The 24,902-nt window shown below is 39.3% G+C and overlaps 1 protein-coding gene across 2 annotated transcripts in view; it reads right to left on the bottom strand.

Moving 5' to 3' along the window:
- LOC125453083 (coiled-coil domain-containing protein 138-like) overlaps positions 1 to 24,902 on the bottom strand; it is a 93,168-nt gene that overhangs the window by 51,794 nt on the left and 16,472 nt on the right. Inside the window, exons 4-6 of one of the 2 annotated variants that reach the window (XM_048532176.2) lie at positions 19,297 to 19,418; positions 14,775 to 14,962; positions 12,170 to 12,328 (exon numbers count right to left, since the gene is read on the bottom strand). In XM_048532176.2, the coding sequence (XP_048388133.1) occupies positions 12,170 to 12,328; positions 14,775 to 14,962; positions 19,297 to 19,418 (469 nt within the window). The remainder of the gene's footprint in view (positions 1 to 12,169; positions 12,329 to 14,774; positions 14,963 to 19,296; positions 19,419 to 24,902) is intronic. The other variant, XM_048532177.2, reaches the window with a different exon arrangement.

Raw genomic sequence — 24,902 nt, 5'->3', positions numbered from 1 at the left:
AGAACACCAATGCTTCACTGGGGGCGCACTGACAATGTTACCTAGCAGGGTGATGAAACATCTGCAATCAAACACATCAGCTTGGCGAGCAAGTCTACAACTTCATCCATAGCTCCAGCTACAAATCTTAAAGCCTTAAGTACCAAATACAGAAATGGAGACACAGTTCCATTAGACTGCATTATGCTACAGCAATCTTGTCGCCAACTGTGACATCAGGACCAAAGGAAAATGACAGCGAAGAGGGAGGGGGAAAGATGTAGATGAAGAAAGGATATGTTTACCTCCCATCAAGAAAACTGAAGAAACGATAAAGAAGATAACAATCTGAAAATTACAGGTCCCTGCCTAATTTCCACCCTGTTGTTCCAATTCATCCTGGTAATGCCTCCAAATTCCAAAGAAATCAAGGAAATTCCCGATTTTCATCCTTTACTTAGTATCAAGTGAATGACTACAGCAGAAAGAAAAAATGTGACTGCTAGAATGAATTTTTACTTATTTGGTGCTTTTAAACCGCAGCATGGTCTAAAGTGATGTGCAGATATCTAAGTACTTTGAAGTATGGAGTTACGATCCCAGCAGACAGTAATACTGGACAGGTCAGAGTCCAGAATGAAATCTAGCTTAACGTACTTTAAGGTTTATATTTGCAAATTTGGTTACCATAGTAGTCTGTCACTGAATGCATTCACAGAATGATGTCAACATGCATTTAACAAAACAACATAAGCTTATTGCATAAAATAGAAATAAATGCAAAGCTATAAATAAACATTGGAAAGATCTTATAACAGACAGCAAAAAAACCCTATTCCCTGTCTTGAATCTTTAAGATCTTAATCAACTGATGAGATCAAAAACATTTCATTTCAGTAACTTTTATATATTCAGTAAATGTGATTCTCTCCTGGGTTCAAGATTTCTTTCCAGATCTGATGGCCTGAAGATTTTCACAAACTAAAATTTGCCCTTCTGTTGGAATGGATCTTTTATTCTAAACTCAACCTGCTTGTAGCCTATGGTCTCACTTTCTGTGATCATAAGAACTCAACAATAAGCAGAAATTACTTCAGCAGGTATCTTGTTGAGTCATTTAACCTAAGTCTGACATTTTCTATAAAGGCTGTCTTTAGTTCACTGTTTCAAACAAATTTGATCCTTTAAAAATATTCACAGCACTAAAAATCAAAAACCATTTACCTTTGTTTAAGAATCCAATTTCCTAAATAATATAGAATTTCATTGCAGTAGTCATCATTTTTTGATTAAGTTTCTTGTCATTTAATTTTACTGTCCGTACAACAGGTAAACTAGAACTGTTAGGTAGGAATTTGACTAGTTTGGCAAGTGGAGCAGAACCAGAAAAGGACAGAGTTAAAAATCAGAATACACATAGAAATAAATAGGAATACCATGAAAGATCCCAAAAAAAGTTAGTAAAATGTGAGTTACAAACATTGAGAAGGAGATAAATGGGTACATAAGTCAATAAATTTCAAAGGTCTAAAATATATGAGTGGTGTTATAGGAGATATTATTTAGTCAATAACATCACCAAGAAAAACATAGTGCTAAGGGTACAGAAAGAGAGGAATTCTTCTGACTTGTGTCCACCAAAACATTTTCAATACATATGCTTCCTGTTCAAGGAGCAGATAGATCTGAAAATGCAACAGGGCATGTGTAGTGTTTTAAAGTTAACTGTGGCTACAACGTAGTTTGGTTAAAAGAACTTAAGAAAAGAGACTAGAAAATATGGTAAGCGAACATGATAAACTGGGAAGGACTTTATTTATGATATTTGAGCACCAAGAACAGGCAGATTGTAAAAGTTAACTATCTGGTAAAGTAATAAGAGAGAAATGGAAGGCATTCAGAAGAAACATCATTTAGGAGCATCCATACAACCTGGAGGGCTATGACCCAGACACAATGTATGATATTATGCTACAATAGAGACTTGAATTAGAGTGGCAAGGATGGCAACTCAATATCTCCAGAATTTTCATGCAGGATGCAAAAAGGGACAGAAAGGTCCAGGCACAATATTAGTTTGAAGAATCATTAACAGCTGAGAGGAGAGACAATATCCTAAATGTAGCCAAACAAGGCCATATGAGTTGAGTTCAAATGAAAACAGGGCAACCACACTACTAAGCATATACTGCACAACCTAAATAGTGAATGAGTTAGAACAGCACATATGTTGGTAAATTTCTGAGAGCAAAAACAATATGGCAATAATAGTTGGGGATTTCAACTACCCAAATTTTAACTAGGACACAAACGGCATGAAAGAGATGCAGAGCACAAAATTCTTGAACTGCATTCAAGCAAACTTATTTTTAGCCAGCATGTAACAAGCACAATGACAGAAGGTACAAATTTAGATTTATTCTTAGGAAATAAAGCTAGACAGGTGGATGAAGCAGCAATAGATGACCATTTTGGAGACAGTGATCATAATACAGTTAGATTTAGCATAATCACAGAAAGGGTCAAATATGGTGAGCTGCTTGGATAAAGCGCACAGGGAAGACTGGCTTCCATCAGGAAGTCCACCTACCCAGACATGCAGAGTTAAAGTGAACAGTAGAAGGGTTAACAAGGGCACAGCAAAAAACATTTTCACCCAGAGTGAGTGAGTGAGTGTCTGGTACTCATTGCCCAGCTTGGTGGAAACCCTTTACTCATTTAAAGGGAATGTGGGTTGGCACCTGTAGCCTAAAAGGCTACAGACCAGGTAGTGGGATTAAAATAGGTGGTTAGTTTATTTAGCCAGAGCAGACATAATGGGCTGAATTATAACCTTTCTATGATTCTAAACCAAAAAAAGCTAATAATAAATGCTAGGAGCAAGATTCAGTTAATAAACCGGGAAGATAAGGGAAGTACAGGAAGAAATTGGAAAAAAAAAGTCAAGACAGGGTGCAAAGAAAGTTTATGTGAAAAAGTTTATAGGCCAAATTAAAATCAATCCCAAAATATTGCATGAGCACATAAACCACGAACAATTGTTTAGAAACAAAGATCATTAAAGGGAGCAACAAGAAAACCTCAAGCAGAGGAACAGAGCATAAATAACGTAAATGAATACTTTGCATCCAACTATTTACATAGGAGGATGATGTGAAGGTCACACTAAAAAAAGGATGACAGTTGTAGACAGGTTAGTAATGGGTACAGAAGATTTATTAAAAAGATTAGCCACTGTAAATTGACAAATTACTTAGTTCAGATGAACTGTATCCTAAGATTTTGAAAGTAAAGAGGAAAAAGCAGAGACACTGATCGCATCTTTTCAATCCTGAAAAGAAACAAAGATAGGGATAGGAGATCGGAAGGATGCTAACATTATACTACTTTTCAAGGAAGGGGAGGAGGATAAAGCAGGAAGCTACGGGCCAGTCAACATCTCAGCAGTGGTGGGCAATTTATTGCAAATCATTATCCAGGACAAAATAAAATTTCATTTGGAAAGACATTGGCTAATTAAGGACAGGCAGCATAGATTTATTAAAGGCAAATCATGTCTAACGTAACCAAAATCTTGGATGAAGGTTCAGCAAGCAGTGTAGTAAATTGTGTATGAACTTCAGAAAGCACTGAACAAAGTGCCAAAAATGAGGCTTATTGAAAAAATGGAAATCTCTGGAACTAAGGAGAATGTGTTAGAGTACATAGAAAATTGGTTCAGTGACTAGAAGCAAAAGCTGATGGTGGATTAATTCTTGTCAGACTGGGAAATGGTTCATAGTGGTATTCCCCAAGTTTTGGCTTTGGATCCATGACTCTTTTCGAATCTTCATGACACAGAAAAATGACACAGTGATTTTGGTGGTAGGAAAGTCACTCAGTCGTGCACAATAGTGCTTCACAGTGAAAAAAAAGGCCCAGGAATGGGCATTGCTTATAAATATATGATTGATTGCACACATGTTTATTGGTGGTATTTAGCAAGAAAGAAAAAAGAAGTGATAGCAATTTTGCCGGTGGGAAAATCGCTCAGTTGTACGTGATAGCACTTCTGGGCATCCTGTGGTAGATGGTGGCCAAATAGGAGTCCTAAGAAGATCTTAAAGTAAGGGAACACTTAGGAGGCAGCGATCATAATATGGTAGGTTTCAGTCTGTAGTCTGAAAGAAAGAAGGCAAAATCGGATGTAATGGTGTTACAGTTAAATAAAGGTAATTACAGGGGCATGAGAGAGGAACTGACGAATATCGACTGGAAGCAGAGCCTAGCGGGGAAGACTGTAGGCCAACAATGGCAGGAGTTTCTGGGTGTAATTGAGGACACAGTACAGAGGTTCATCCCAAAGAAAAGAAAGATTATCTGGGCGGGGGGAATTAGACAGCCATGGCTGACAAAGGAAGTCAGGAAATATATCAAAGAAAAAGAGACAGCCTAAAAAGTGGCTAAGAGCACTGGGAAATCAGAACATTGGGAAGGCTACAAAAACAAACAGAGGATAACAAAGAGAGAACTAAGGAAGGTTAGGATCAAATATGAAGGTAGGCTAGCCAGTAATATTAGAAATGATTGTAAAAGTTTCTTTCAATACATAAGAAACAAACGAGAAGCAAAAGTAGACATTGGGCCGCTCCAAATTGATGCTGGAAGGCTAGTGATGGGAGATAAGGAAATAGCTGAAGAACTTAATAAGTACTTTGCGTCAGTCTTCACAGTGGAAGACACGAGTAGTATCCCAACAATTAAGGAGAGTCAGGGGGCAGAGTTGAGTATGGTAGACATTACAAAAGAGGAAGTGCTAGAAAAGCTAATAGGTCTAAAAATTGATAAATCTCCTGGCCCCGATGGGCTACATCCTAGAGTTCTGAGGGAGGTGGCTGAGGAAATAGCGGAGGCTTTGGTTGTGATCTTTCAAAAGTCACTGGAGTCAGGGAAAGTCCTAGATGATTGGAAAATCGCTGTTGTAACCCCCTTGTTTAAGAAAAGACCAAGACAAAAGATGGAAAATCATTGGCTGATTCGCCTCACCTCGGTTGTTGGTAAAATTCTGGAATCCATTGTTAAGGATGAGGTTTCTAAATTCTTGGAAGTACAGGGTCGGATTAGAACAAGTCAGCATGGATTTAGTAAGGGGAGGTCGTGCCTAACAAACCTGTTAGAATTCTTTGAAGAGGTAACAATTAGGTTAGACCAGGGAAACCCAGTTATCTATCTAGACTTCCAAAAGGCCTTTCATAAGGTGCCTCACGGGAGGCTGCTAAGTAAGGTGAGGGCCCATGGTGTTCAAGGTGAGCCACTGGCGTGGATTGAGGATTGGCTGTCTGACAGAAGGCAGAGAGTTGGGATAAAAGGCTCTTTTTCGGAATGGCAACCAGTGACAAGTGGTGTCCCACAGTGTTCAGTGTTGGGGTTGTAGCTGTTCACTTTATATATTAATGATTTGGATGAAGGACTGGGGACATTCTGGCAAAATTTGCCGATGATACAAAGTTAGGTGGACAGGCAGGTAGTACGAGGAGATGGGGAGTCTGCAGAAAGATTTAGACGGTTTATGAGAGTGGTCCAGGAAATGGCTGATGAAATTCAACGTGAGCAAATGCGCGATCTTGCACTTTGGAAAAAAAATACAGGCATGGACTATTTTCTAAATGGTGAGAAAATTCGTAAAGCAGAAGTACAAAGGGATCTGGGAGTGTTGGTCCAGGATTCTCGAAAGGTTAACTTGCAGGTAAAGTCCATGATTAAGAAAGCGAATGTAATGTTGTCATTTATCTCAAGAGGGTTGGAATATAAAAGCAGTGATGTGCTTCTGAGACTTTATAAAGCTCTAGTTAGGCCCCATTTAGAATACTGTGTCCAATTTTGGGGCCCACACCTCAGGAAGGACATACTGGTACTGGAGCATGTCCAGCGGAGATTCACATGGACCATCCCTGGAATGGTAGGTTTAGTGTGCGATGAATGGCTGAGGATCCTGGGATTGTATTCATCAGCGTTTAGAAGGTTGAGGGGAGATCTAATAGAAACTTACAAGATAATGTATGGCTTAGGAAGGATGGATGCTGGTAAGCTGTTCCGGTTAGGCGGGGAGACTAGGACCTGTGGGCACAGCCTTAGAATTAGAGGGGGTCAATTTAAAACTGAAATGGAGACACTTCTTCTGCCAGAGAGTGGTGGGCCTGGAGAATTCATTGCCACGGAGTGCAGTGGAGGTGGGGACGCTAAATGTTTTCAAGGCAGAGATTGATAAATTCTTGATCTCACAAGGAATTAAGGGCTACAGGGCGAGTGCAGGGAAGTGGAGTTGAAATGCCCATCAGTCATGATTAAATGGCAGAGTGGACTCGATGGGCTGAATGGCCTTACTTCCACTCCTATGTCTTATGGTCTAAACTGGAGCTTGTCCGCTCCATCCATCTCTTTTTTCCTCTCTCTTTTCACATTTTCTTTCTTTTCCTTTTTATCTCGAGTAGCATCAGCAATGTCCAAGGTGAAAGCCTGCGCAGACTCCCAGCCTCAGCATGGGCTCCAATTCTCGGCCTCAGTGTGGACTCGGAGTCATGCCCTCAACGCGAGGACCCAGCGCAGTCTTTGTTGGAAGGACTAGAAAATATAATGCAGACTCAGGGCCCTTGTGGTATAGTAGTAGCCTACCTTGGGGCCATGGAGGCCTGGCTTTGTCCCACCTGTTCCAGGGGTGTGTAAGAACATCTCTGAACATGCTGATTTAAAACGCAAAGATAAAGCAGGCCCAGACAGGTGATTTACTGGGGGTAATTAAAAAATGATAAAAGTATCACAGGGATTTGATGATGAAAGAAGTAAGTTCAGTTGTGTGTACAAGCACTTTTGTAAAGAATAAAAAGAGGCAAAAGTTTTTTTTAAAAAAGCAGACCTAAGTAGTGACTCTATTTTGTGTTCAATAATAAATGGTATTCCTTTCCAGTTGGGCTTCCGGATTTATAATTGTATAATAACCAACATAATTGATTTAATATAATCTTTACCTAATTTTATTCAAATAAACTTCGAGTCAGGCATAATTCTTTTTCAGAACTGAAAAGGGCTGGAAATTGTGGTAAAGGTGTGATAGAGACGTGAAGTGAGTGTAAATGAGGGTATGATACATCTTTTGACAGGCATGGTTAATTCAACTTGCTCATTGGGCATTTGTGACTTAAAGGAACGTATACCTGGTGCAGACCATGTAACATATATTTACATATTATCCATTGCTTGACAACCATCAAATCTTTCACTACGTCTCCCAATTCACCATCACCATCTTGCACCTCATACTTTCACAGTCACCATTGTTCCACTTTAAGATTCTAAGTTCAGGGCAAGCTATACCACATTAATATTTAATGTGAAAATATATCATATTGTTTTTTTCCAAAACCTTCTTTGTTTGAAAATTATTAATTAACCTTTCTGTTAGTGTGTGTCACCTCTGGTGGTTTGCTCTGCTGGTAGGACAAGGCATAGCCAGGGAAGGTGATAAATGAGTCTGGGACATTTGCAGTAAAGTACAGTACAGTGAGTATGAATATGTTAGGATGTTACTTAATTAGTCTGTGGGACAATCTGCCCAATTTTGGCAGGAGTCCCTCCACCCTAGAGAGGGCTCTGCAGGACTGCCCTGGCAGGGTGTGTCTTTGGTTCAGTGGAAGACCATATAATGCATAAAAACACAATATGTACTGGGAGAAGATGCACAAGTATAATTTGTCATCTGTTATGGTGTCATACTGCATGGAAAGAGACCCTTTTGTCCAACCAGTCCATGCCATCATGTTCCCAAACTAAATTAGCCCCACCTGCTTGCACTTGGCCAATATCCCCACTCCCCCAAATCTTTCCTATTCACATGCTTATTCAAATGTCTTTTAAATGTTGTTACTGTACCGGCATACACCATATCCTCTGGCAATTTATTCCACACAATGGACAATAGGTGCTGGAGTAGGCCATTCGGCTCTTTGAGCCAGCACCACCATTCATTCTGATCATGGCTGATCATCTACAATCAGTATCCTGTTCCTGCCTTATCCCCATAACCCTTGATTCCACTATCTTTAAGAGCTCTGTCTATCTCTTTCTTGAAAGCATCCAGAGAGTTGGCCTCCACTGCCTTCTGGGGCAGAGCATTCCATACATCCACCACTCTCTGGGTGAAGAAGTTTTTCCTCAACTCTGTTCTAAATGGCCTACCCCTTATTTTTAAACTGTGTCCTCTGGTCCTGGACTCACCCATCAGCAGAAACATGCTTCCTGCCTCCAGAGTGTGCAATCCCTTAATAATCTTATACGTCTCAATCAGATCCCCTCTCATCCTTCTAAACTCAAGAATATCAAGCCCAGTCGCTCCAATCTTTCAACATACGATAGTCCCGCCATTCTGGGAATTGACCTTATGAACCTACGCTGCACTCCCTCAATAGCAAGAATGTCCTTCCTCAAATTTGGAGACCAAAACTGCACACAGTACTCCAGGTGCGGTCTCACCAGTACCCTGTACAGCTACAGAAGGATCTCTTTGCTCCTATACTTAATTCCTCTTGTGATGAAGGCCAGCATGCTATTAGCTTTCTTCACTGCCTGCTGTACCTGCCTGCCAGCTTTCATTGACTGATGTACAAGAACACCTAGATCTCGTTGTGTTTCCCCTTTACTTGACTCCAATGAGATAGTAATCTGCCCTCCTGTTCTTGCCACCAAAGTGTATAACCACACATTTATCCACATTAAACTGCATCTGCCATGCATCCGTCCACTCACCTAGCCTGTCCATGTCATCCTGTATTCTAATAACATCCTCCTCACATTTCACACTGCCACCCAACTTTGTGTCACTAACCACTCTCTGTGTAAAAAGGTCGCCTCTCACTTTTTAAACCTTTTCCCTCTCACTTTAAAAATATGCCCCCCTAGATTTGAACTCTACCACCTTACGGAAAAGGGAAAAGTTAAAACAAAAAGCAGACCCACGTAGAGACTCTATTTTGTGTTCAACAATAAATGTTATTTCTTTCCAGTTAGTCTTCCTGATTTATAATTATATAACAACTAACATAATTGATTTAATATAATCTTTAATCTTGCCATTCACCTTATCTATGCCCCTCATGTTTTATGAACCTCTACAAGGTCATCCCTCACATTTATCCAAATTAAACTCCATCTGTCACTCCTCAGCCCATTGACCTGCTTGATCAAGGTCTCTTTGTAATCAGGGATAGCCTTCTTCACTACTATGCCAGCAATTTTGGTGTCATCTGCAAACTTACTATTCTTGCCTCTTATATTCTCATCCAAATCATTTATATAAATGACAAACAAAAGTGGACCCAGCACCAATCCCTGTGAAGCAGTGCTGATAATGGGCCTCCTATCCAAAAAACAATCTTCTACCACCTCTCTGCCTCTTGTCATTAAGCCAATTTTGTATTCAATTGGCAAGCTCACCCTGAATCCCACATGATCCTAATTTCCTAATTCGTCCGCTAATTGGAACTTTACCAAAGCTTTACTAAAATCTAAGTAAACAACATCTACCGCTCTGCTTCAATCAATCCTTTTGGTTACTTCCTCAAAAAATGTAAGATTGTGAGACACAATTTCCCTTGCACAAAACCACGCTGACTAGTCCTAATCATTCCTTGCCTCTCCAAATGCACGTAGATCCGACCTTTCAGAGTCAGGTTTAAAAACTCACCACAATGTCAGACTCACAGGTCTGTAGTTCCCAGGCTTCTTACAGCCTTTCTTAAATAAAGGCACAATATTAGCCACCCTCTAGTCCTCTAGCACCTCACTCATTATTATAGACTGAGACTTATTGAGAATATTCCTTTAAAAAGATGTTTGTAAATGATATCAATGGATATTATGAAACCTAAGTGGCTTAAATACTAACTTTAGATCACACGACAGTTATAAATACAAGCATTCTGTATTAATATTACAATCTGTGATATTACAAGAAATTTACATATATAGAATTAAGAGAAGGTGAAAGCAAAATGCTTCTGAATTCTAATTTCAGCAGTTTGAAAATTAAAACTAATGTCATACTACACAGGTGTAACAAGGCTTCACCAAACTACAACTCTTAAAGTAGAACTGGCTCAAGTTATCGAGGTAATCAACCTCAAGTAGGTGAAATTTTACCACAGAATAAAGTAGCTATATTTATTTTATTACTAAATGGGTTTTGAGAGAGAGATGTACATGTTATTCATAGTATCAGTGAATTCCAACACATTCAAAAAGAGGTCATTTTGCTCGAGTTTACACCAATCTTCTGAAGAGCATCCCACTCTATTCCCATAACCCTACATTGACCACGGCTAACTGACTACAGGGCAAATTAGCATGGCCAATCCACCTAACCTGCACATCTTTGGACTGTGGGAGGAAACCCACACAGACATAGGGAGAACATGCAAACTGCACACTGACAGTCACGCAAGGTTGGTATTGAAACCGGGGTTCCTGGTGCTGGAGAGCAGCAGTGCCAACCACTGAGCCACCATGCTGACTATTATTTTGGATTTGGTTCAAATTTATATCCCAGAAGTGAAAGGCTAACATGGTAGTTTCCTATGTTGAAGAAAACCCTGTTAACTGGAAATAAACTATTGTAAAAGTTGAATTAAACTAAATAAAAGTTCAGACTCTCTGCGTGTCGGCATTCTGCTGAAGGATAACTACTGAAGAAGTGTGGAGGAGTAAGCCAAACCAGTGAGGACCACCCTAGACGATAAGGGTTGAATTCTTCCCCACTTAGCTGTACATAACTCTTCAGCCAATGACTAAAATGATGCATAAACAGCAAAAAAAATCTGTACTAGTAAAATGCAAAGTTTAAGTTGTATAGAATCGAAAAGTTTCACCATGCACTCTGAAGAAACCCTTCACCGTGGTTTTTTTCTTTCAACTTCAGCAAACTCTTTGATCTATGCATCCTTCGGAGGACACAATGTGCACTCATTGCAAACAAAACAAAACGTAATTATTTTGATTTGCTATTAAGTATGGTGATGGGTTTCCAATCAGGCAGACATGCAGCTGACCAAACAAAAAAAAGCCCAAATATATCCTCACTCCGTGTTCATAGGCCAGCATACCTACAGAGTTCCTGAAATTCTTTTCTCGCCATTGCAAATTAGGGATTTTAAAGTGGCTTACAGAGTCGTTATCACTAAGTTGGGTGAGATCAAATAACTTGCAAACTGATCTGGGATCAGATTTAGAGATAACACAGTGTGGAGCTGGAGGAAAACAGAAGACCAGGCAGGATGAGAGGAACAGGAAAGTTGATGTTTCGAGCCAGGACCCTTTTCTGCAGAACAACGAACCAGCTCAGCGAGCCAGCCAACCAACCACAACATCCACAATCCGAGCTACAAATCTACTTTATAACATTAGTGTCCAAGTATGTTTTGAGCTGTCTGTAGAAATTACATTTCCAATGCTTCAGAAAAGCATGATGCTCACTTCTTAAGACATAGGTGAAGGATTCATTTTACTCCTTTAATGCTAAGCGAAGCTATTGTGTTTCTATTTTTAAAAAATCAATTCATCCACAGAACGTTCGCTAATTCTGTACACATTTTGCAAAATAAAGAAACTGAAATCATGAACTTTTCTGCTGGCTTTTGAGAGGAAAATGAATAATAAACTGACCTATAGCTTACAAGCCCCTTACTGTTTCAGTGATGACCCATACAACATCTGCTCAGATCTGCATGCAGACAGACTGATTGTAAATTTTCTCTCTTCATTATTTTAAAATAAGTAGAAGGATTCAGCAGCAGTTTACAACAGGGTAATATGTCAACCTAAATATTAAAGAGTGCAACCATAATTTCCATATTATTGTTGTATTTTTATTCTAGAGTGAAAGTTGGGGAGGATAATGGGAATACACAATGTACAGGACATAAAGTTCATTGATCTGAGGCATCATTGATCTAAAAAGAAACAGAGGAATTATTTATGAACATTTTTCCAGAAAATACTAAATAAATTAAATTCTATGTAATAACAGAAAGGAAAATATTTATGGCATTAACTTCTATATTATTAATATAGTTGGACATTTTTAAAAAAATATAGGCAGATGATAACCATAAAGGTTGAAGTATAAACTATCCAACTCAGTATTGTAAGCAACAGTTAACTATACCTCCTTCATAATCTGAAATTTAGCATGAACTTCTTCCTCTACTCCTCTTAACTTTGTTAACGCATCTTGATGTTTGAACAGCAATGTCTCACGGTTTGCTAAACATTGTTCCTGTGATTGCAGCTGATGTCTGTACTCTTGTAGTGCTACACTTTCTTTCTGCATTATGATACAAAAATACAGTACTTATTAGACACTTACACTAAATCAGTATATATTAAACTTAAAAGAAAGGTAATAGATAAATGTCCTGCTCCTCTAAAGAACTTAATGTGCACTTTTATAGCACCTTTAATGTAAGAGAAGATTAAACAAACTCAATAAATAATGTAATATTAATATTATTGATAATTAATCTTTTTTAGGTTAACAATGTTCACTTTGGGAAGTATAAGAGTAAAAGAAAGATATTTAAAAGAAATAGATGAAAACAATCAGCACCTTCAGCATGTTTCACAATTCAATAAAACTGTGGCTGATGACCACCTTAACTCTGTCAATCTACATTAATTCCATGTCTCCAAACACCCTTGGTAAGAAAAACAATGTCAATCTCATTTTTTTTTAAATTGAGCTGGAACTTTTTGTGACAGTTCCACACCTATCATCCTTTGTGTGAACTATTTCCCAATCTTATTTCCTGAATGGCTCTGATTGTTTTCCTCCTTCACTGACACTGTCTGTTAGAGAGGAAAAAGCTTTTCACTATCCATTCAAACAACCACCATCAAAAGCTAAAAACATCAAAATCCCTTTAACTTTCTCTAACCTGTGGAATACATGTCTAGTTTATGTTATTGCTATTCACAACTTAATCTATTGAGCACTAGTAACATTTGGTGAATGTTGGGCTGCATTCTTTCCAATGTCAACATAGCTTCTGTAAGGTGTAGTATGTGCACAGTTATTAAGACATGGTCTAAATTAAGTTCTTATTACAGAAAAATGCACTCCCTTTATATTCTAGTCTTTCAGTTATAAAAGCTAACAACACGTTTACCTTTTTTAAATTATTTGAGAAGCTTAGAGCTTTCAGGATAAAATTCTGCAAAGTTGCCCACATTGCACACAAATTTTCCACACTTATACATATTTCTATCTTTATTTAACTTGTTTCTTATAATTTTAAAGTGAGGATGCATGGAAGGATGGTATTCAATATGTATCAGTCATATGTAAGCATCTCATGATCCTGTGCTAGAATTTAGTGAAGTTGTTTCTTTGACTTGGTAGCACTGGAGAATGGCCTTGGGATTTCACAGAATTCATGTACAAGGTTACAGAGTTTGTCTGCGCTGTGGGAGGTAGCTGGGGTTTGGTGGAATGGAGAGAGATCCTGTGGTCTAGCACATTTTGGAAAAGGAATTTTGGGATCTTGGATTTGGCAGAATAGAGGGACAAATTATTGCATTTGGTTCACTGATGAACTCTTTAGATCTATCAGCAGCAGAGACTGAGCAGTGGGGGAGCCAAGGCGGCCAGGGTTTGTGGTAAAACAAACGTGACCACACAAGTTTCTAAGTTTCTCTGCGATCTCTGCAAATACTGAATTCAGTGTTTTCTGGATGTTTTTCTGTGCGTGTCTCTCTCAATCAACTATCCCTAATTATAATGTTTACATTTTCCAACATTGGCACTGCTCGAAGCTTTTCTATTGGACTGAAGCATCAAAATTAACTCTCTGTCCTTTCTTTTGTGAACAGAAGAAATAAACCAGAATGTGGAAAAAAAACTGTTTGCACTGCAATTCTCTCTAAGCCTAAACTATCTTGCAAAAGAAAAATTAATGTGTAAAAATGTAATTAAGAGTCAACTTGATATTTTTTTTGATGAACATATGAATAGAAAACAGAAGTAGGCCATTCAGTACATTGTGCCAGCTTCACCATTTGATAGGATCATTGCTGATCTGATTGGAACCTAAAATTTGCATTCCCACCTATACCTGATAACCTTTCACCCACTTATTTAAAAAGAATCTATCTAAATCTGCCTTTAAAATATTCATGGATTCTGCCTCCACCACCTTTTCACGAAGAGAGTTCCAAAGATTCAAAAAAATTGATTCTATTTCTTATCTTATATTCGTTACTGTCCAAGTCCAAGCACAGTTGCAATTTTGGACAGATATGCAAAAAGATTGAACATAAATACTATACCCAAACACTCAGTTTTGTGAGATACACTACTTTGGTATAATCTGAATGGATTCTTTTTGGTTCTGTACACCTTGTTTTCATTAAATAGCATTGCAATCACCGCAATGTGCATTTGTATGCAAGTTAACTCAGCCCAATAGAAAACTAAAGACAACTAAGTATTTTGCTCTGCAGTTTCTAAAACTTTACAGGCATACACTGATACTTGTAGAGTAAGAATTTTTGCTGCTTCAGAACTTCTATTGCAAGCATTTAAAATCAAGCCCCAGGAAGTGAAATTTCAATACATACATAGGCATGGGAAAAGTGATTAAATGAAATTTGAAATAAAATTTCACCTGGCAAAGAATTTGGTTCATCCAGCTATGTTTAAAATTATGCATTTGCTTAACAGTAATTTACAATTAACTTCATTTTGACATCATAACTATTTCATACAATAGCACCTGTAAGTGTTGCCGTATGAATGTCAGCTCATTATAAATTTGCATTATATCAGTTGGCAAAAGGCAGCCATCTTCCCAAGATTCTGAAAGGCATCCATTCTTCTTTGATTCAATGATGTTGTCATCTGTATAAGAAACTGAAGTTGATGTGAAATTGGCAGCAGCTAGATTGGAAGGCAGCGTAACATCTGAAAATAAGATCAATATAAGAAATTATACGCAGGGAACATTTTTAAAAAAGTACAAGAACAATTCGAGCTATTTCTCATACATATAAGTACTAGCATTTAATGAATTACTCTAATGTCACAACATCAAATACGAAAATTAATCACTTAAACTAGTCATATAGGATTGTACAAAGGAACTTTTGCTGCTGTGATTAGGAATTGTTTGTTTTGGATGAAAAAGTCAAAGCTCAAACATCAATTTGCAAGATGGTCAACTATCAAAATGCAAAAAAGTGTCAGGAATCATATATTTTAGCACAAAAATCAACTTAAATACTTCCAGTCTTTAAACCAATGTTATAAAATCTGGAAACACCTTTGTAGTAGGTCCCAGGCTATTTAGTGCCTTCATTTAAGGCTATGAAATAATTCCAATATTAAGAGTTGCAATAAGATCTCTATTTTTGAGGAGCTTCAAAAATCATCTGTCAAGGTATCTTCAATGTATGTTTTGAACACAGATCACTGACAACATCAAAATAAGAATATAAAAATGAAGGAGCATGAATTGGTCGTTTGGCCTTTGAGCCAGGTCTGTCATGGATCAGGAAGTGATCTTGTACTTCAACTCCACCTTCCTGCACCATCCTTTAATTCCACTAGTATCCAAAAATCCATGCATGTCTTTCTTGACAACACAGTCTGGCTAAGTTTCCATAAGCTGTCTGAGGTACAGACTTCCAAAGATTCACGACTGTCTGCGTGACAGAACTTAACTTCCTCTCTGTCTTATCTGCCTGACCCCTTATTCTGAAATTCTAATCCCTTACATGGAATGTTGCATTTTGCAAACGTAATGTGGCATCTGGCTTAAAAGTGAGAAGTACTTCCATTCATTGAATCAGAATCTCTAGAGTTGTGGAAAGCGGACCATTGAGTCTACACCGACCCACTGAATAGCATCCCACCCAGACCCAGGCCCTGGCATCCTATTCCCATAACCCCAAATTTACTGTGGCTAATTCACCTAGCCTACACATCCTTGGGCAGTGCAACGAAACAGGAACACCCAACCCATGCAGATATGGGAGAAACGTTCAAATTCCACAGGTTTGTACAAGGTTGGAACTGAACCCAAGTCCCTGGCACCGCGAGGCAGCAGTGCTAACTTCTGAGCCACCATGCCAACCTAACTAGTAGGTATTCAGGGCAGATCGGGTTATTCTTGCATCATTATCCTCTTCTCAGGTTGTTCCACATGTATGTGCTATTAGAGTGCCAATTTTACAAGGAGATGGGCAGAAAGGTCTGATTCCCGCTGGAAGCTGACACGTTCCAACCTCCAGGGGCCATATTTAAAAGACATCCCAATAGAACTTCACTCTGTGAGCCAGGCACATAACTCAACCTGTATTGGTCAATTTCCTGCAACCCCTGGAAATGTCTGAGATCATCGAAAAAGTGGCTCCAAACTAGAGAGTTACTTTCCCCGAGGTCATCCTGTGGGCTGACCAGGAAAGAAGGGGTTGACTGTTTCCAAAAGACACCAAAAAGAGGCTATCCCTACAGAAAAAGACAGCCTGGACTGACATCTTTTTGGAGTTCAGTACCAGTGGACAGCTCAAGAGATCCTGGCTCCAATGAAAGAAAAGAATGTATAAATATGCTGCATATTGTGCCAAGCTGAGTGCTACTGTCCACTGATGCTAACTCTCACTCATACAGGCATGAAACAATGTAGATTTTCCATTTCAGATGATTGACAGCAGCTTGCTCCTGTCCTGTACCGGAAGACTCAGCTTTACATAGAACATAGAACATTACAGCACAGTACAGGCCCTTCGGCCCTCGATGTTGTGCTGACCTGTCATACCGATCTGAAGCCCATCTAACCTACACTATTCCATGTACGTCCATATGCTTATCCAATGACGACTTAAATGTACCTAAAGTTGGCGAATCTACTACCGTTGGGACTGTGAGAATGGTGAAGGGTGGGCATGGTTAAGCGTGTGAATTAACATTTCTAGAATGAGAAAGGGACTAGAGTATTAAAGGATGGCTATTATTGTGGGGAATGGCAGATCAGAGGATGGGAAGACACAGTGTGGAGCTGGAGGAACACAGCAGGCCAGGCAGCATCAGAGGAGCAGGAAAATTGATGTTTCAGATCAGGACTCTTCTTCAGAAATGGAGGAGGGGAAGGGGACTCAGAAATAAATAGAGAGGGGGCAGGCGGTGATAGCAGGTAGATAATGGAGCGGATAGGTGGGAAAGAAGACAGACAAGTCAAGGAGGGCAGGATTTGGCAGGGGGGGTGGGGTAGGCGCTGGTCTTGGAATGAGTTCAGGGTGTGGGGAGATTTTGAAGCTAGTAAGGTCTGCATTGAGGTCACTGGGTTGTAGACTTCCAAGGGAGAATATGAGATGCTGTTCGTCCAGTTTCCGGGAGGGTTCACTGTGACACTGGAGGAGGCCCAGGATGGACATGTCGTCCAGGGAGTGGGAGGGGGAGTTGAAGTGGTTCATGACTGGGAGGTGCTCTCATACACTGTACACTTGCATTCCTCATGCCGATAACCTAAAAGCAATCTGCTTCTTCCTCTCCCACAGGCCCAACCAGTCCCCCTCCACCGACACCTTATCTGCTCAAAACTGAACTCGTCCTTACCCTTAACAACAACTCCTTCAACTCCTTCCACTTGCTACAGACTAAGGAGGTGGCTATGGGTACCTGCATGGGCCAAAGCTACACCTGCTTTTTTGTAGGATACGTGGAAGAGTCCCTCTTCCGCAGTTACACTGGCACTATCCCCAACCTCTTCCTCTGTTACATCAATGACTGCATCGGCATCGCCTTGTGCGCCCACGAGGAGCTTGAACAGTTCATCAACTTTACTAACACTTTCCACTCAACCTCAAGTTCACTGGGCCATCTCTGATACCTCTCACTCTTTCCTTGAATCTCAATGTGGACTTTACTAGCTGCAAAATCTCACCACCCCCAACCTCATCCCAAGACCAGCTACCCCTCTCATGGCCGTCTCAGTGACCTGTCCATCTTCTCTCTCACCTATCCGCTCCTCCCACCTCACTGACCAATCGCCACTACTGCCTATCTACACTCACCTTTACCAGCTCTATCCCCGCCTCCTTGACCAGTCCATCTTCTCTCCCACCTATTTGCTCCACTACCTACTTGCTTTCACCATCCCCCCAACTCTATTTATTTCAGAGCCCCCTTCTCCACCCCCATTTCTGAAGAAGGGCCCCGACCCAAAATGTCAGCTTTCCTGCTCTTCTGATGCTACCTGGCCTGCTTTGTTCCTCCAGCTCCACACTGTGTTATCTCAGACTCCAGCATTGGCAGTTCTTACTATCTCTGGGGATGGGATGAGTTTTGCCAAGGAGTTGAGGAAGTTGTGTATTTTTGGAAGGTGAGGAAAAACTCGGGGTTACAGAAGAAACGAGCATCATTGGAGAGGGAAGGTTGTCCTGTTGTCTGAAAAGACGGCTCCATTTTAAAAACAGAACATGTCTTCATTTAGTGAGAAAAGACGAATGTGGATTCACTGGAATCACCCTCATCACTTGGTATCCCAACACTGTCAGTTACTAAATCCCTGCTGCAGTCAGCAAAGGTGAAAAGACTGCAACATACAATGGTTAGCATGCAAATTACACCATAGTCATCGCCGTCTCTGCTGGCTGACCAGACGGTCTTGCCCTATTGATTGCTACAGATCCTCTCCTTCAAACAGAAAAAGAAATATCCAGCAGTATGATCATGCTTTGTCTTTTTTAAAAGTTTGTACCCTGTACTAACAAAGACTACTGCATTGAAATTTATTTTTATGTCACCAGGTTCAATGAAATTCACACAAATTTAGTGGCTGAATTTAATAAGAGCAGATACAGAGAGGAATCTACAGCAGCTTCTCAACATTCTTTACAATTTAACAACCTTATGAGATATAACATGTTTTTAATCTACAGACTTGAAATACATATTTTCTTCATGGGCGCAGAAGCTTGGCAAAACTGTTCAATCTTCTTCTTACAGGGCACACCCATGTTGAGAGACTGGCTCAATATCAAGGCTAGAGTCACACCGACCCATAACATGACATTGGCAATCAGTAGAAACTGAGTTAAAGATTGAGTACACCACAAAAATTGTTTGACCATACAGAGGAAAAAAATTACGGCAACTTGTTTGTTTGTATGCCATTTTCCTTTATGCCCTTTGAGAACATATTGTTCCCATCATCCTGCCAAACCAAGAACTGAACAAAAACAAAGCATTATGACAGACATCAATGTAAAACAAGTTCAAGTCTCATCAGTACTAACCAGTTTCTGTGAAAAACAGTGTTCCAGTACCTTGTCTTGCATGCAATGTGGGCTCTTCCTCACTGAAGTATCCTTCCAACACTTGATCTGAGCTATAAGCATCGTCATAACCATCATTAACCCTGTAAGTTTAACGAAGTTATAGGCTGTTTAAAATACAAGTTATAATATTTAACCAACCTTTTATTGAAATAACGCAAGCATGAAAGCCAGATGTGCATCTAATTACAGTATCACTTAGGTATACAAGAACTGATTTACATCCATGTTCAAAAGTCACTGGAAAGAAAATTAATGTTGCTTTGCCTACACTTAAAAAAGTAACTATAAACCGTTAAGGTGGTTTGGAAGGTTCACACCATATGTTCTGACATAATATCATAATGGCACATGTCATAAAGGTAACATAATCAAAATTACATTCTTAGAATTCCAGAGTTACATCCACAGCATCACACTACAAAAGAACCAATTTGGGTCGGGCAACAAATAATGACCATCTATTATTGTTGATTATGTTATTTGACCAAATGTATAAGAGTTCATCTAAAGAAAAAGAGTCTAATCCAATGAAAATCCAGCATAATACGAAACCAATAACATTAAATTTATCAAAAGCTACTGCAAACAAACATAAATAGCTACACAACTTTTTCAAAAGAACTTATTCCAATTTCTTCCAAGTGGATAGGTTGCTTTTGTCATTGAATAAAGAAACTGATTAGCTCTCGTAGACATCACTAATTCAATATATAAATTAAGATAATTTGTCTAATATATGCTGCTGTCTGCATAAGATCTCCGGGAACTGCTGCTGGAGCTCTCAACAACTGTGTTTTCCTGTCAATGCTTTGAGCTCTGACCATAAAATTCCTGTTTGCAGCAAATGACAACCAAGGGGGTATTATTTTAATGTCCAACACTAACTAGCTCTACAAAAACAACAAATAACATTGGGAAACTACTGAATCTAAAAAAACTTCTGAAATCTCCACCATCCGAACAATGCCGCATTGTTCTAAGTCACTGTAAGAAAGCAAAGAGCAAAGAACAGGCATGTTTATGCTAAGGACATCATCAGACCTGTTTAGAAGGGTGTTAGAAATTGTTTGCAATTAAGTCATTGACGGCAATAAATTATTTAAATTGTTCTGAATTGTGCTTTCAGTGAGCAATTTGAGCATCTTCTACAGTTAGTAACTGCCAGAAGAAAATCATGTCATGTTCAGATTCTGATTGAATATATTTCAACATGACCTGATAATCATATGCTCAACTTTCTGGTTTTCTGACATCTGTCCCCAACACTCTTCCTGTTTTATCAGTTACCAGATTCATCTCCTCAGATCCTGGATGCTGCTTCTTCTGGGCAGAATGGAATTAAGCCCACGTTGATAACCTAAACAAAACTGTGCCATTACAATAAGATATATAAAACAACAAACAGTGATAGTAATCAATAGCCTACTTCGACTCCTGGTCAAACAGTACCTTGATTTAGAAACTGAAACTCAACTTCAAACCCCTCTATAACATTGCCTCTATCTTTTGTAATTTCTTTTAGCCTCAAAACCCTACTAGATGTCTATGCTGAAATAATTCTGGCTTCTTAAGCAAGATCAATTTAATTTATTCCACCATTGGTGACCAAGCCATCAGCTGCCTAGGTCTGAAGATCTGGCCTTTCCTTCATAAAATGGAGGCATTTAAGAGGGCACTGGATGATTATTTGGATAAAAATATTGTGCATGGGTATATGGATAAAGCAGGAGATTGACACTGCAATTTAATGATGCTTATTTAACAAGCCTGGTAGACACAATGGATCAAATGGCTTCCTTCTGCCTCTGTGATTCTGTGGAAGACGGTGCTTACCCTTAAGACAGTTGATCCTTAAAAAATAAACAGCTGATCAAGCTTTAAGCCATCAGCCCTAATATCACCAACACAGCTCTGTATCTAACTTGTTGCATATTATTCCCTGAAAAACCTCAGTACATTTTACTACATAAAAGGAATTTAAAAATATACTGCAAATTGTTACCTTTGAAACTACGTTGTGAAGTTATATTTGCCAAGGAAATCAGTAATGCCCTCAAATAAATAGATAGCATTCATGCCACAAAGCTGCGAGATGGTAATTGTATTCAACTACTCTGCCTGATATTCTGGAACTCACCAATTCCAATTTGCCATGAAGGTCTCAAACTCACCACTTACCACTTACTTGAATCAAACTTTGTTGGTTGTTATGAGCAACACTTGTCACTCAAGTCTATAATTACAGGTTGAATTAAGAGTATATTAATAGCACTGCAAAATACAAAAATAGCATTTCTGCCCTTATCTAGGAATCATGTACAATGACTTCAGAATATTATTTTCAGAAGCCTGTCTGATAGACATGGCCTACACTGAGGATATTTGATTCCAACTTGGTTGTTACATTTGTGACCTGGTCTAGCCTAACTATAACCACAAACACATCAATATACTGCTCTGATTGTGACCCAAAGACTTCAGCTATCAGACAATAATATTTGTGTTTTACTTCTTCATACAAAGACCATCTGTTAACACATTCCCTTTATACATTGTGGTAAAACAGATGAGCAATAGGTGTTATTAGACTCCCATCCAGAGACTGCAGAATTCAGAGGTATAGAGGAATTTAAGTATTCTGGTAAATGAATCCCAGAAAGTTAGTACGCAGGAACTGCAAGCAATTAGGATGGCAAATGGAATGAGATATAAAAATAGGGATGTTTTGCTGCAGCTATACAATGCATTTGTGAGACTAAATCTGGTGTATTGTGTACAGTTTTGGTCTCCTCCTCAGTTAAGGAAGGATGTAAACGTATTACAGCCAGTGAAAAAAAAAGTTCACAAACTAATACCTGGTATGGGTGACTTATGCAGAAATGTTGGATTGGTTCTTCCCGTATCTTTTGGGATTTAGAAGAATGAGGTGTGACCGCAATGAAAAATAGAAGATCCTGAGGGAATGTGACAGGATGGTTGCTGAAAGGATGCCTCCCCTTGTGGAGAGATTAGAACTAGATGGCACTGTTCAAAAATAATGGGTCATCCATTTATGTCTGAGATGTGTAGATTATTTTTTCTCAGAAGGTTGACAGTCTTTGGAACGCTCTTCTCCAAAGTTGGAGGCAGGGTCATTGAATATTTAAAATGCAGAATTAGATTAATTTTGTTCCAAGAAGGAAGTCAAAGGACATATGGTAGGTCAGAATACAGTTGTGGCTACAATCAGATCAGTCAAAACTTTGTTAAACTGTAGAGAAGACTCATATGAAACAAAAGGTCATCAAGAGCAACTTCATAGTTTCTCACAAAGTACTCCAATCTATATCCATCTACAAACTCGTTAAGTCATTTTGACATTTTATGTCTGACATAAGAACATTCTGTCCCAACCTATTTTTGCAACATCTGTGAATTTAGCCACCAGGCCTTCTCCCCCCTCGTTTAAGCAATTGATCTGAATTATAAAAAGTTGAGGTTCCAACATAGACCACTGGGGACTTCATTCATTACATCCTGCCAATCAGACAAAGATACAATTATTCATATTCTTTGTTTTCTTTCAGCCAATCAGCATTTTTGACATCAAATGTGAACTTACCAGGCCAACACAAGTTACATTTTTAACAGTAGCCAACTCTAAGCTTGTTTGAACTTAATTTATTTCAGGGATGCTAATCTTAATCAGATGTTTCCATTCATTAACTATTAAAAATTAATTCTGAAGCCAAAATTTATACTTTAAATCATATAAACCAAAATGTAAACTTTTGCAATACGTTATATTTAAGTTAAATAATAATGATAAAAAAATGTTGTATACATTTGTCAATACATCAAGGAAAATAAAGTGGAAGAATGATGCAAAGTCGTGTGTTCAGGGTATATATGTGACTAGTGGTGACTCGTTTATCGTTCAATGCAGAATGGAAGTGTTCAGTGTTGTGTGCATTATGGGCATGCTGTGTCACTTAGATGAAACTGGGTTTCATGGGATGAATGCAAGGTGCATTCCAGAGTGAGATGCCTAAATTAGAACTGCCTGAGTTTCCCATCTTGTCGTCTTGATCAAAACTTTGACTGCTGATCCAGATCCATGGAATGTCTTGCAATGCATAGATACCAACCTCCATTGCCTCAGCCTCTTCTTCCTTCTTCTTCTCAGGAGCTTCTATGCAGCTCCTACATATCACCACTTCAAGGTCCACATGTCATGAAGAGCATAGCAGACTAGCACAATAAGAAAGCACTTTGAGGGAGGGTTTTTTAAGGCACCACCTAACTGCTCAAGGCACCGGAATTGCATCTTCTGAAGTCTGACCACATTGGTCACGGAACCTCTATGCTCCCTTCCTGGGTCATGCAAAGCAGATAGCAGTACATCTGAAGTGGTGATTCCTCATTCCCTGATAGCCATCCATAAACTCTTCTGGGTCCCATACCTGTGACAACTGCAATTCCCCAAGAATGAAGGAGTCATTCTAACTGCATGGCTCTGTGCCTAATCTTGCCTGAAAAAAAATCATACACCAACCCTCAGAGCATCCACACAGAACCATCTCACTGCCCCTGGACCAGAATGACATTGAAAGAGTGAAATCCATTTCAGCTGAGGAATCTGCCCTGATGGCCATATTGGTATAATCAGTTGCACCTTAATCCAGCAATGGAGGCAAATCCCAATGCCCCTCTATCCATGTTGCCCTGTTTGGAACTGGTAATATGCTGCCTTCCAGAATGAAGTATTGCTGAATTGCCTTGTGCAATGATGACCATCCACTTTAGAAATACTATTTAGTCACCCACCAATCAATGGAATGACCTGGATGTGTAGATAGTCAGAGTTACTTTGTGTTCTGCAAACTCAACTTACTTGCGTTCTGAGGAAGGGTCACTGGACCTGAAACTGTAACTCTGATATTTTCTCCACAGATGCTGCCAGACCTGCTAATCTTTTCCAGCAACCTCTGTTTTTGTGTCAGAGTTACTTTGCTGTTTACAGCTACTGGTGGTGTATGCCAATGCCATTTATGAGACCTGAGGTGATCCTCAATGAGGGAACACAGTGCAGGTGCCAATCGCCATGAAATTGCTCAGCCACATCTCAGAAGCTTAATGTTTGTTGGTATATGCTACAGTGAAGATTTTTACTTTTGCTGTCTCCCAGTTTCTTGTTCCTCACATTTGTCTCACCTCACCCCCAGGATACGCATATGTCCCATTCAGGCTGTTCCTCATTGCTAATCAACTCTAATTTGCAATAGCAAATCCCCATATCCAGAACCACCATGCTTAAAGTCAGTTACACGTAAAGGGTCCCAGGAAATCCAACACACTGTCCCTGTAATCCCTGTAGTCTCAGTCTCCACTCCACAGCTATTCCAGCATTCACAGATCACATTTCACTGGCTCAGAGATAATGGGAACTGCAGATGCTGCAGAATCCAAGATAATAAAGTGTGAAGCTGGATGAACACAGCAGGCCAAGCAGCATCTCAGGAGCACAAAAGCTGACGTTGAGCCTAGACCCTTCATCAGATCTCTGATGAAGGGTCCAGGCCCGA

The sequence above is a fragment of the Stegostoma tigrinum genome, chromosome 6 (genome assembly GCF_030684315.1).
Source record: "Stegostoma tigrinum isolate sSteTig4 chromosome 6, sSteTig4.hap1, whole genome shotgun sequence".
Classification (NCBI taxonomy): domain Eukaryota; kingdom Metazoa; phylum Chordata; class Chondrichthyes; order Orectolobiformes; family Stegostomatidae; genus Stegostoma; species Stegostoma tigrinum.
This window is presented reverse-complemented; position numbering and strand designations above follow the sequence as displayed.